This window comes from Talpa europaea (assembly GCF_964194135.1).
Source record: "Talpa europaea genome assembly, chromosome: 7".
Taxonomy (NCBI): Eukaryota; Metazoa; Chordata; class Mammalia; order Eulipotyphla; family Talpidae; genus Talpa; species Talpa europaea.
The window spans coordinates 55,791,012-55,804,995 of NC_140074.1; the positions used below are offsets into that span (position 1 = coordinate 55,791,012).

Below are 13,984 nucleotides of genomic sequence, written 5' to 3' on the forward strand. Positions count from 1 at the left end.
CTGTAGAAGTTAATTCCAAAAAGAGAATCTAGCCATTTACCCAGGTTACATTGACAAGGAGAGAGGAGAGAGAGAGAGCTATTTGTTCAAGATAAATATAATTAATATTCACATTAAAATTTTACAAGAAATTTCACTATTTTTTTATCATTTTGTGCCCCCTAGGTATCAGACACTATACAAGTTGCTTCAGTTGGATTATTTTAATTTCCATGGCTACTCAATAGGAGAGCTACTCTATCAACTTTGTTTATAACAGTGCACGGCATATAGGAGTGTCAGTGAATATTAGCTTCCTGTTATTATTGCTAAGATTAAGAATTTCAATATCTAGAAAAATAAATCCCTTGATTTTTTCTTTTTGCATCTATATCAATGTATATAAGATTCAGCAACAAACAAATCAACAAAAACTCCTTTGGGATTTTGATTGGAAGTGCTTTATACTTATAAACTAGCCAAGGGAAAATCTGATATCTTTAAATATTCAGGCTTCTAATTTGGTGACATGGCAGTTTGTTTGCTTATTAAAGTCTTATTGTGCTAGAATCTATATACCATATAATTCATCCATTTAAAGTATAAAATTCAACAGTTTTTAATATATTTGTGAGATATTGCCAACCACTACCACATTCAATTTTTCATCTAAAGTATCTTTTTATGTTTTGTTCATTAAAAAATTGTGTTCTTTCAACACAATTTTATGACACACTTGGCGGGTTTGTTATGAGCTTCTGTTGCCAAAGTGAAGGGAATGTTGCTGCTGTTTTCTGTGTGGAAGTACAAGCAGCCCGTGAAAAGTGCAGCTCTCTCACATCAGGCCATTTCTTGAATTTTTCCTCTTCTCAGAAACTTTCTCTCTGGAAGTCTGTTGATCAAAATCTCCATTTTATTCCTTTTGCTGTTCTTGCTCCCCTTTTCCAGGCTTTCCAGTCTGTGGCTCATAATGGAGTGTTTATGATCTCAACCCCCTTGCTCCATTCTTAGGAATTCGGCACATGCTGGAGGGTTACCCTGGAATATTCTTCTCCTAACACCAGTGCACTCACTTTTGGCTGATTTACATCCTTCAGATCTCAGCAGTCTTTCTCTTTTCAAAGGTTTTTCTTTGATAGACTATTCAGATTCATCTCCTGGGAGGTTCTCAGATTTTGCTGTGTTTTCCTTTAGTAACTTACAGTGGTTTAAATCATTAACAGATGTATGTGCTCCCTTGAAATCAACGTCTTTCTTTCTTATGAAACTCCATGTTGCAAGGACAGGGTCTGTTTTACTCACTACTAAACTCCCAGTCACTCAGCACAGTGCCTGGAACAGACCTTGCTGTTATTGGATAAATTTAGGAACAAATGAATGGCCTGGTGTAGTTTAGTTTCTTTCACTTCACTTCAAACTCCAATTTCAGTGTCTTGTTTGCCTTGATGTTCTGACCTCATCCCCAAGTCTTCAAGGCCAGCTTTCATTATATGAATTCCTATGTTTTATTGGACAGCCACATGCTGTTATATGAAGATCAATAAAGGCTTTTTTTTATTATTTTAGGAAATGCTTATAATTTCCTACTAGGAAGTGAATAAAGTGCCATTTGCTTTAATATTTCTGGCTAAAGTGTGCGCTTGCCTTCACAGCAAGAGCTATTTAATTTTTAATATTTACTTGAATGTTCTCTAGCACAGTTTTTCTAAAGCAAGACCATCATTTGCCTAGACCAAAATGACACTAGCTTCCTACTCCTTTAAGGAGCTGACATTTAAAAAAACATATATTAGAGACACCAGGCTAAAGGGGGCATTTTATATGAGATGCTAGAAAAGAACTATAAAACCCATTAAAAGCAGCAAATGGCTCATTTTGAATGATGATGTATTTTTTCAACTGAGCCAATTCAACTTTATGAGGGAGGAGGGGGGCTTTATTTTTCATAGAAAAATAAATATGTGAAGTGATTTTCTTGTCTTATATCTCAGTAGGTCAGATGTCAATGACTAGAAGGTTCTAAGAATATCCAGGTCTACTCCTTGACCATAGACCCAGTTGAAGACCTTGTTGGATAAAAATAATACTGCAATTTTTATCCACCTGTCAATCCCAAAATGCTAAGAGAAAATGACTTTGGAGGATGAGGCAATAGGTGCTGTTTCCCTCTCTACTCTATTTTCTGCATCACCTATAGCGAAAGGTGCCCTTTTTATGTCACAGAAATACCCATATAAGTTCTATTAAATATGTCACCCATAAATTCTTGCTTTCATGGTTCATGCTTCGAGAGCATGGATCCTGCTTTCCAGAAGAGTCAGTGGGAGGCCATGAAAAGCTACATTTATTACTTACAGTGTAAAATAAATTATTCTGGAAAAAATAGTTAAGTGAGGATGGAAGCATCTTGAATTTCATTTGTCCAGTAGCTCAGTCCCCATCCCTTGGGGCTATCTGCAGGAGCAGCCAGCAACATGATTATGTCTTCCCTCTGACCCCAGCAGAAAAAAGCCATCCTGCCTTGGCTGTGGCAACATGTAGTGAATCACAAATTGCACAGCCTTTGCTTGTAACTCTAGCTCTGATTCAAAGTGGTTAGTTGATGCCAGTGGAACTCAGCTCTGAAATGATGATCAACTGTCTACACTCTTAATAATCCTATTCATTGTTTTTGATATAGAGCTAACATGCTAAACTATGATGATTTAGAAGAAAAGTAGAGCTGTTGCATTTATTATAAGTTATTGGACATCACAGTTAACAGATAGATACATGTGGAGGCAGGCTTCAATTGACTCCTGGACTGTGTATAAATGCAGATCACAAATCTTACTTTCTAAGTCAGTAAGTTTCATTCAAACTCCTTTCCCATGAATACATTTTGTAAGTGGTATTTAGATTCCAAGATTAATATAAAAAAGTCACAGTCAAAATTTGGGACTACAAACAATTTACTCAGAGTAAGAAAATACTGTATCATAGTTTATGATTGTCACAGTATAATCAGGTGGCATATTTATGCTATAGAATTTATTTGTGTTCCCTGAATTCCAACTCATAACCTGAAATCCAGAGTGTTCATTAAAAATCAATATAAATCTTTGCCTCATCCACAAGCTCTTGTTCATTCAGATTTTTCATAAGGTTCTTGTCACTGATCAGGAGCTTGCAGTATATGTATTACATTTCTTATGTTCATTTGTTGACAAAGCAGACTTTATACTGCAATTCAAGCTATGCGATTTCTCTAAAACTACTAACAGGTCTCTGGGATATTCCATCATTCATCATTTACTAAAGACAGTTACAAATGTCCTATTTGTTGATGCTTTATGAAATTAATTTTAAATGCGCAATAAAAATTTATAGAAAATGACTAAATGCCTTGATGCCTGCTGTGAAAGTAGGTAATGGAAGGCATAATGAATGTTTCACCATTTGGAATGTTCAGTTTAGCTCAGGTTGCATTAAACATGGTGTTTCTTGGCTATGCTGGCTGAGTTACAGCTGTCTCCAGTCTCTGTTAGATGTGCCCTACACATCAGAATACATGTCTGCTCTGGAACTGGATTCTGCTCCCCATCAGTACTGAAATCCTGCCTCGAGCTCCATACCAATTGCCCTAACAGCCCCATCCTCACTATTCCCACCAGATGGGAACAGCATCTCCATACCTCCAATCACTGAAAGAGGTTTTGTTTCAATCCAGAGAAAACACAGAAACATGGCTACCCTTAGTCCTATCACCACCACTCCTACCACCTACTCCTTTACCTGAGCTCACCCTCCCTCTCTCTCCCTTCTGCCCTGAGACAGAAAGGTCAGATATTTCCTAGACAACAACCTCCTAAGAGGCAGCTTAGAAGAGACACAGGTTTCTTACAAAAACTCAGACATTGCAAAGTTGCTGTTGGCATTCTCTACCTCTTTCCTTACTCTATGAGCATGAGAATCTTGTTCTTAGCTAACCTTGTCATCTTACTCCACTATTCCTTGTTCATCACCCATTGAGTTCTTTAGCATCAGACTTTGGGTACTATGATAAAATGGTAGTTCCTTCCATTCTGTTATTTTTTAATGGTGAAAAAATGATTATTACTTAAAATATGAATCCTACTATTTACTTCCATTAATTCCCAAGATAAGTAATTAATCCACTTTTGAAGTCTACTTTGGGTAAAACTACTTCCTAAGACTTTCCTGATAGCCATCTTGTTAAATAACACAAAGAAAATGGCACTGATAGATGTTTCTACTAAAAAGACTTTCCATGCATTTCCTAAGATCCTTCACTTTTTTTTTGTTTCAGTTAATGAAGTAATGAAATATTTAGTTCAGCCAGGCAAATTGAAAGCCTTTTGGACTAGTCCCTGTCCCTATAGATGACTGAGAAAGCAATCTTCTGTTAGATGACAGACCATTGACACCACAGCACAAGATACAACACACAGAGCTATTACAGACAGGCAAAGAGAAAACTAGCATAAAAGGAAGCATTACCTTGGGGTCATGTATTCCAGAAAGCTCTTCATAGATCTTCTCACCCACCATGACAGCAGCCAAGTTAGCCGTGTATGTAGAAAGGCAAAACATACAGAAAATGGCCCAAAGGTTCATTAGAAACCTTCCTGTCCAGCATTTTGGGGGTTTGATGGCTGATGTTCTACCAAACAAAAGGGCATAACAGACATTCAAGGCTGAAGAGAAGGAGAAGACTTTGCTTCTATTTCGCCCCTTGGGAGTCATACCAAAGGGGCTCTTCCATTCATACAGAGTGAGGAAGATGGCAGTGATATGCAGAGCCACAAAAATCCCCAGCCACATTGTCCAGTGGAGTGGCCACATGAAGGCTCCAATGGGAGCTGCTGTGTCTCGGGTTCTCACTAAGATGCCCAAGCTGGTAGAGAAAAAAGGACTGGTGAAATCTATCACCTGGCTTCGTGCAGTATTGATGCTGAAGGAAGTGACTGCCATGTGGGCTGTCCCACTCAGGAGATCACCCACTAGCCCAGTCCAGTGCCCATTTTTCCAGGCTCCATACTTTCCATCCCCAACAATATAGAGGTCAAAGTCAAAGTTCATGTCTTCTGCTAGCTTTTCTAGCAGATCAATGCAGTATCCATAGCAACACTTCTTGAATTGGATGGGAACTGTATCATTAGTGCTGTGGAGGCTACTAAAAAGGCTGTCCAATATGGAAGAATCATTAGTCATGGGGTCTAGACAGAGTTGGCCAGCAGGACACAAGCCTTCATCATCGACTTCTCGTGTGAAGACAAAGGGATGCTCAATCAGGGTAACCACTCTCAAATGTAGCTTACTTGGGTGCTGGAAGTGGGTTTTGTGCCTTTGGGCCTGCTCTGGCCATATACCATAGTCCATGACAATCTTCCCGTCCTGCCAGCTGCCCAAGCGGGTCCACATTGGATTTCCCATGGGGTCATGTTGCAGATTCCAGATGAAAAAGTTGTTTTCTGAGCTGATGATAGTGGAGCCTTTTACTCTGATGGAACCACTGAGCCCTCTGAAAGTGGTGTTGGCTAGAAACCTGGCAAAGAGGAGCAAAGGCAAAAAGTAAGCAAGCGAGGTGAGGCCAAAGTCAGAAAGCAGTGCTCATCTTTGTTTCTCACTCTGAATAATAAGAAACTCTAATTTTTATTTTAAAAAGCATCGCTTATAATTTCTGCAAGAATTAGTAAGATGGGGGCCTCCCCGGTGGTGCGCGGTTGAGCGCTGGGTTGCGAAGCTGCCCGCAGCCTCTGCAGCACCGGTTCGATCCCCGGCTGCCGGGTGAGTGTCCCACATGGTGTGCAGACCTCTCCCACCACCCGCTGCTCCCCTCAGCAGTGTACTTCGTCAGTCTGCCTGCTCTGCTCCCCACTCTGACTCTGGTGAATTCTCTCACCCTCCTGCGCTTCTGACTGTACCCAGTGCTTGTATAAATAAATAAACAAACAAACAAATAAATAAATAAACAAAAAATTTTTAAAAATTAAAAAAAAAAAGAATTAGTTAAATGGATTCTTTCTAGAAGAATCTTTTTTCATTGAGTGAATGAAATCTCACCTCAGGTTCTAATGCCAGAGTTGGGTGCTTGACTTTTGCTAGGTCTTGCTCCAAATGTTTTTATTCCTAGTTAAAGGACATGTTACTTTTTTCTATTGTAAACTGTTAATTATATATTTCCATAACATTCCAAGTTATGGAGGTCTTCAACATGTCTTATTTCCATTGTTTACGACATCTGATTGCAACTACATTAGCTCAATAAATATTTTATTTTTTGTTGCAAGGGGTAAGTTTTAATTAGTATGCATATACTTTCATAATTGCTCAAAAATTGCATTCATAACTATAGAAAACAGCCAAATCTTGTTAACAGTGTTGCTCTTTGTAGAGTAGAAACAATCAACATATCTTTCCTCATGAGGCCAGTCAAAGCAGCATGTTGGATATCATCCATGGAACAAAGGAAACGATGATAAATAGATTCACAGTTCTCTGGATGGCCTCAGGCTACCCTCCCTCTAAGTCATTAGAGAAAAACAATTGGCTCTGACTCTAGAGAGAGCTCCTGCCAGAAGTCAAAGAAAGGAAAATTACCAACTGGATGATACAACTGAGTCCTGATGAACCAGATCACTGTCAGTGTATGTTTTGATATGGATGAGATAGGAAAATGTTTGGTCAGACCCATCTTTCTGGGTCTGGCAAGACAAGACAATAAGAGCTAGTATGCAAGCTTGTGACACTTCTATATTCTTAATTATGACCGTACGTGAGAATAGAAGTCCATACTTTGATTTTGGTACACCTGTGTTTGAATATTGGTCCAGACGTCCACTAACCTTGTCCTTGGGCAATTTACTGGTACGGAAGCTTCAATTTTGTCATAAGTAAAATGGAAAAAATAATACTTCCATTATAGTGGTTAAAAATAATGCACATAAAGCATGGATCACACCTTGTGACACAGAACAAATATTTCAGAGATGGTAGCTACTATTTAATTCCATTGAAGTTTTTTTTTTTTTTTTAATCAGTGCTGCCTTCAGGACACAAATTCTTTTAATAGAACTTTTTTTGTTGGAGATACTAGTACTGCATTATGTTAAATGCATAGATAGTTCTTAAGACACATTTTGAACGAATAGAATTACTTTGAAATGTGAAATGTAACAAGATTTTTTTTTTGTGGAATAAGATGCAAATCTAGGCTCAGCAAAACACATTCATCCACTGCCAGTCACAAACATTACGGGGTAATTTACACATGGAAATACAAGAAGTAAAAAGTTGTGCTGCCACAGAGGGATACAGAAAAATCAGAAAGTGTGAAGAATGTACTAATTTTCATTAGTGATTTAAATGTAAATCATATTTGAAGATGCTGCTATCACTAAATGTGATGAAACTGTTCATTTTGGCAAATTGCAAGTAATGGTAATTATTCATGTAAGCACTTCCCACTGGGACTGTACTACTTAAAGTGAATTCTATTTTGCAACAAGCAACGCCGTCTCAGTTATCTTCTACTTGAAACGATTTTCTGTTTCTTTCAAGAAGCAGGGAGCCAAATCGTTAAAACATACAGATCAATCAATTGATAATCACCAGGTACCATAAGAGAAGAGTGGCACAATTGTATATCTGAAGAGTGACCTGCTTTTGGATATTTTAACACACACACAACACACACACAGCCATAAACTAGGGAATAAAATGGTTAGTAGTAAATAGGTTAATTTCAGTTGGACATTTTAGTGATCAGGAAAGTAAAATTGTAGGAAGAAGATCCCTCATTATTTTAAGAATATTTGCGACATAACAATGATTATAGACATTTCATAGCATGGACCCTTGAAAGACTACCACCAAATGAACATGTACTTAGAATATCTCAGAAAAGAAGTCACTAGGAGTCTTCAGAAATCTTTCCATGATGATATATTACTCCTTCATTCCAGTAAAAAACATTCCTCATTATTGGTTTTAAATAGCATCAAGATGACCTTGACTGAAGGACAATGTTCAGATATATTTGAGTCATTCATTGTCACCAAAATGCAAATCAATCAGGAGGTCTAGATGGCTTCAATTTTCCCAGACCAGAAAATTCAGGACGTGTTTCACTAGATTATTGGCACCGACATTTGAGTCTCAGAGAATGCCCACTTCTAATATATTGTTTCTATTTCATTTTCATAGCTAGGGTGAATAATCTCATTGATAGCTTTTAACTATAGCTGCCTTTGCTATGTGTTCTTTGTGATGTAATAACAATGGTTGCAAAGTTTAAATGCCCACTGTAGAAGTTACAAGATGACAAGTTTGAAATCTTGTTTTTGCTTAAATCCAATTCTACCATGTTCTTCTTGGGACCATGCTTGGATGAACAAGAAAAAGAAGTAGCAGGAATAATTTTATTGGCAAGATAAATGGATACAAATGCAGGCACTGTTCTTAGCATGATTACAGAGATGAAATACATACTTAATGTTCTTAGTGTTTAAAGTTTAGTAATGGGGAGAATTAAAAGTGAACAGGCACTTTAAACCAGGGTAAAAGTGTCAGGACAGGCGTAAACTTGGGTGTCTCTGAGCAGAGAGCAAACCTTCACATTCTACTCCAGGAGTGACAAGGAAGGCTTTTCAGAAAAAGTGGTACTGGAACTAAATTTTGAAGGAATTAGTTAGCCAATAAAATAATCTGGGGAGCATGTGGTCAAACCAGGGAGATGCATGTGTGAAAGTCAGAGATAGAAAGTGCAAGCCACATGATGATAAGCAGTGACAAGTAAGATAATCTGATTTCTGCTAAGAAATAGCCTACTAGCTCTATAGGAAATGATTTGGAAGGAGGAAGGACTGAGCACAGGTTCACGAGTGAGAAATAGAGTCCATTCATCCTTCTGCTCATCCTCTCTCCCCTCTCAGCTTATTTCATAAAGGGATTAAGGAAATAAGGGCTAAGGTAAGAGCAGTAGAAGTGGAGAGAAGATGGTATAATCAAGAAAGATAGTCTTGGGCCTTCCTGGTGGTGCAAAGGGTTAAGATGCAGCCTGTGAAGCTGTCCACAGCCTCTGCAGTGCAAGTTCGATCCCCAGCCGGCCAGGGAGCAACCCACATGGTACAGCAGACTTCTCCTGTTTCACCCGCTGCTCCCCTCAGCAGTGTACTTCAGTCGATCTACTTGTTTTGTTCCCTGCTCTGTCTCTGGTGAATCCTCTCACCCCCCACACCTCTGGCCTGTACCCCAGCTCTTGTATGCATAAATATAAAAAAACTTTTAAAAAAGGAAAAAGAAATACATAGTCTCCAGAAAGAAAAGCAGTGATTTTGAGAGTGCCAGATGCACAGATTAATATTTAGTTCCCAAGCCACACAAAGAATGTGTGAAACTTGGCTTGATTGAAAGTCATGTAAATGAGAGCTGGAATATTTAGTTTGATTGTCAGGTCAAAGTAAACCCATAGAGCAATGTAAATGAAAAGGACAAATACAATGTATTTGTAACCTTAAATTATTTTAATAGGAATTTAAAGCCTGTGCCAATCACATGGACCGAGAATATCAGCATGTGCTGTGCCAATCGTACTACAGCTCCAGCCTAGATAGGAACTCTGAAGAAAACTTCCAGATTCAGGAACTTTACGGGAAAAGGTAAAAGGGTAGAGTTGGAGCATAAAACAGGGGGTGCTAAACACAGCCATCTTACTGGAGAGCAAGATAGAAAAATAGGAGAAAATAATAAAGGAAAAGCAGATTACAACTAGACTAGAGATGATTCACATATCTATTTTATAAGACTGGCTTCAATTTAATAGGAAAAAGGCAACCATAAAGATTTCTGATCAGGGTAATAATGAAGCTGGAAGTCTGCATTAATAATGTTGACCTGGGAACAGGCAAAATTTATGTAGGAAGAGATATTGACCAGGAGACCACCTGTAATAGAAGAAAATTATAATAGCTTGTTATGAATGACAAAGGCCTGCCTCTCACTCTATGAATGAGAACCTAGTTTGGACTGAGATGCATGTATGAGTGTTTAACAAAGCAGTGCGAGGCTATACCTTTTATTTTTTTAACCAGTAAACCTCCCAAGACATCACTCTGATTGAAACTAGAAAGCTTATTAGTTAATTTGCATTGAAGTAACTTATTACTTTAGTAATAAATCTCCATTAGGTCACTAATTAAGAATCTATGTTGATTTGTCTAGGAGCTGAGATAAAATTTATACTTTGCAAATCATGTAAGAAAATATTTTTATGATGTATGATGCATACAGTAAGAACAAGGGCATGTTTAATATACTTAAGATATATTTTATTATTTTTTTTTAAAGATTTATTTTATTTTATATTTATTTATTTATACAAGCACTGGGTACAGTCAGAAGCGCGGGAGGGTGAGAGAATTCACCAGAGCCAGAGCGGGGAGCAGAGCAGGCAGAAGGACCGAAGGACACTGCTGAGGGGAGCAGCGGGCGGCAGGAGAGGTCTGCGCGCCATGTGGGACCCTCCTCTGGAGGCCAGGGAGCAGCCGGGGATCGAACCGGCGCTGCAGAGGCTGTGGGCAGCTTCGCAACCCAGTGCTCAACCACTGCGCCACTGGAGAGGCCCTTAAGATATATTTTAGAAGCCCCATTGTATACAAAACTTGACATACTAATTAAAGAATTTTCTTTTTCAGTTAAGACTAGTCAGCTGACCACATATCTGAGGCTTACAGCAAGAGAGAGCGAGGGAGGGGGCTCAAAAGGGTGATCATCTAGAGCTCAGCAATGAAGTCTGGACTGGAGATACAAATTTGGGAGCCATAACTGTCTACACCATATTTAAGGAGATGACATAGTGAGTAATTGTAGATAAAAAGAAGTCCAAGGGATAAGTTTGCAGCACTCCAACATTTGGAGCTGGTACAGGTGAGGAAGAAGTAGCAAAGACAGCTGAGAAATCATTGGAGATGTAGGCAAAAAGTCAGCTGTGCTGTATTCTAGTCAAGTTAAAAAGATGTTTTAAGGAGGGAACAATGAGCGATTGTGTCAAATGCTTCCAGCAGATCAAGTATGTAGAAAACTGAGGATTGACGACAGCTTTTATAAACATGCAGGCCAATGGTGACTTGACTAGAGTAATTTCAGTGAAGTGCTGGAGCCTAATGTGGACATTCAAGGGGAGAATGAGAAGAGAGAAGCTGGAATTTACTCTTTACTAGGTCATGCTGTAAAGAGGAGAAAATGGGATAATGGTGGAGGGGAAAAAAAAATCAAGTAAATGAGTCTATGTGTATGTATGTCCTAGATAGATAGATAGATAGATAGATAGATAGATAGATAGATAGATAGATAGACATATGGACAGATAGCTGGACAGACAGATAGAGAGACAGACAGGGGTGTGCATATAGGCTGATGGAAATGATCCAGTAAAAATAGAAAGATTGTTGATGTGGCAGAAACAAGGGAGAATTCCTGGGCCTGCCCCTGTGCTCCAGGTGTTGCTCTTGGTACACAGAGGAGTGTGGACATGAGAGAAGGCAGAGAGAACGTAGGGTCCAGAAACAAGCAGGAGGGTGGATGTGGAAAAGAAATTGTGTGAGTTCTCTTTATTGCTTAATTCATTGAGAGTATTTAGAAAGTAAATTATAGCTCTTACTGTCTCCCTCTATAATTCATTTGAGAGGAGTTTTATTATCTTATTTCCAAAATGGGACAGAAGATTTTCTCAATAGCAAAGGACTTCATATGAAATGTTTTTTTTTTTTTAAAGGATTTCTTTTTTTTTTTTTTTTAAGGATTTATTTATTTATTCATACAAGCACTGGTTACAGTCAAAAGCGCGGGAGGGTGAGAGAATTCACCAGAGCCAGAGCAGGGAACAGAACAGGCAGAAGGACCGAAGTACACTGCTGAGGGGAGCAGCGGGTAGCAGGAGGGGTCTGTGCGCCATGTGGGACCCTCCTTGGCCGGGGAGCAGCCGGGGATCGAACCGGCGCTGCAGAGGCTGCGGGCAGCTTCACAACCCAGCACTCAACTGCTGCGCCACCGGGGAACCCCTTCATATGAAATGTTTTAGATCAGTATCAAGTGAAGGATTTAAGTATGGTACGTTCACTTATTAAAACGTGCTGTTTAAGTGTATAGCTTGTTTGGGGTGTTAGAATACTATCACTTTGGGTAGATATTTGATGGACTAATTTAAGTGAGTATACACTCCCTGCAGAACTTTAACCATGTTATCTTTATGTATGGGATTAAATTACATTAATCATGTACTACTTTTACTTTTAAAAAAACTCACTCTACAATTTATTCAAGTTAGATTAAAAAACCTCCACTTACCAACAGTAGTGTCATGTGCTGAAAGATTTTAAGACCTGCGCTGCTTGTGAAATTTTACTGTTTTTTATATTTATTGTAAATATCTTTTCTTGCTTCTGAATGAGTCCTGTAAAAATCCCGTCTTCCTATTCTCCATTTGTCCATCTATGTTTTGTTTAAATGCTTTTCATACTCAAAGTCTTCTTCTATGCCCAGCTGTTCAAAAGTCACATATTTAGTTCTACTTTGATTTTTTCCCACTGATCAACTGTTTCTACATCTACTTTTCTTATTTTTTAAATTTCTTTTAAATAGCCCTCTTCTATCACTCCACTTCCCATGGAAGTCTTCTATTAATCATATCTGTACATGGGAATATCTATTTTACTCTGTGAAGCCTTAAAAATGTATTTTTCCCTTTAGGAACTTTCTCAGTATCATTAAAATAATCTATATCCTCACTCTCTTATATCTTGAAAAATGAGATGAATCCCTTTAACCAGGATGATCTCATCATTTAATATTTTCTCCCTGGGGAATGAGAGATGTGTTCATCTTTTATAAAGCTCTATAAAATTTTTTCACCTCTGAGAACTTATTTTGATTTTTTGCCTTTGCCTGATTAGAAATATTTGGCTATATATTATTGCTAGTGACATTCTCTCCAACTCCCCCCACAGAACTACCTAACTCCCATCAGGTTTACTTGCTCCTATACACTGAACCTAAATATTTATTTCTTGGTCACTTTTAATTTACTCTAGATCTAACGACAGTAGATATGTTGTAGAAAAGTCCAATAAAATCCTTTTGGTATGAGACAAAGGAATATTCTTTTTGTTTGTTTGTGTTTTTTTTAATATTTTTTGGATATTAATATAGGATTTATTCTCTCAAGGCACTTTTTTCTTTTTTTCTTTTAACATTTATCATTTTTTACATTTTTTAGACAATATTTGCTTTCCCCCACCCTCTCAGATTGAGTTCCCATAGAATCTCCTTCCCCAAGGTACCCATGCACCATCACCACAGTCCCCTGTGCTCCTCCCTCCCTCCCTCTCATCCCTCTCTCTCCTCCTCCCCTGCACGATGTCTCTGGTTTACAATTGTCTGTTTTTGCTCTGTTGTGTTTTGTACTGTTATTATTTTTTTACACCGATGTCTTATTTGGTTCCCCTGTATTCCTGTTATAAGTGAAACCATCTGATATTTTTCTTTTTCCTTTTGGCTTATTTTACTGAGCATAATTCCTTCTAGCTCCATCCATGTTGCTAGGAACAAGACAAGGATGTCCTCTCTCACTACTGCTCTTCAATATAATACTGGAAGTCCTAGCCAGGGCAATAAGACAAGAGAAAGACATACAAGGAATCCACATAGGGAAAGAAGAAGTCAAACTATCACCATTTGCAGACAATATGATAATATACATAGAGAACCCTAAAAACTCCACAGAAAAAGTACTCAAAATAATCAACCAGTTCTGTTTTTTTTTTTTTTAAAGGACAGGCTTATTAGGAAAAGGAGAAAGAATAAAAGAGAGGCACCTGTGTAGTCACAGGTGGGTAGAAGACTAAAGGAATGTTCTTAATTTCCCAATCTTTTTTCAGGGAGGAGAGGAGAGAGTTGGAGATCCACAGATGTTCAGAAATTCCATCATTTCTTCATGTGATTCCTA

General features: G+C 38.3%; 1 protein-coding gene across 1 annotated transcript in view; it reads right to left on the bottom strand.

Annotated features, from left to right (window-relative positions):
- GRIN3A (glutamate ionotropic receptor NMDA type subunit 3A) overlaps positions 1-13,984 on the bottom strand; it is a gene marked incomplete at both ends in the record, with an annotated part of 150,100 nt that overhangs the window by 75,792 nt on the left and 60,324 nt on the right. Inside the window, one exon of the mRNA XM_084236392.1 lies at positions 4,480-5,527. Coding sequence (XP_084092518.1) covers positions 4,480-5,527 — 1,048 coding nt within the window. The remainder of the gene's footprint in view (positions 1-4,479; positions 5,528-13,984) is intronic.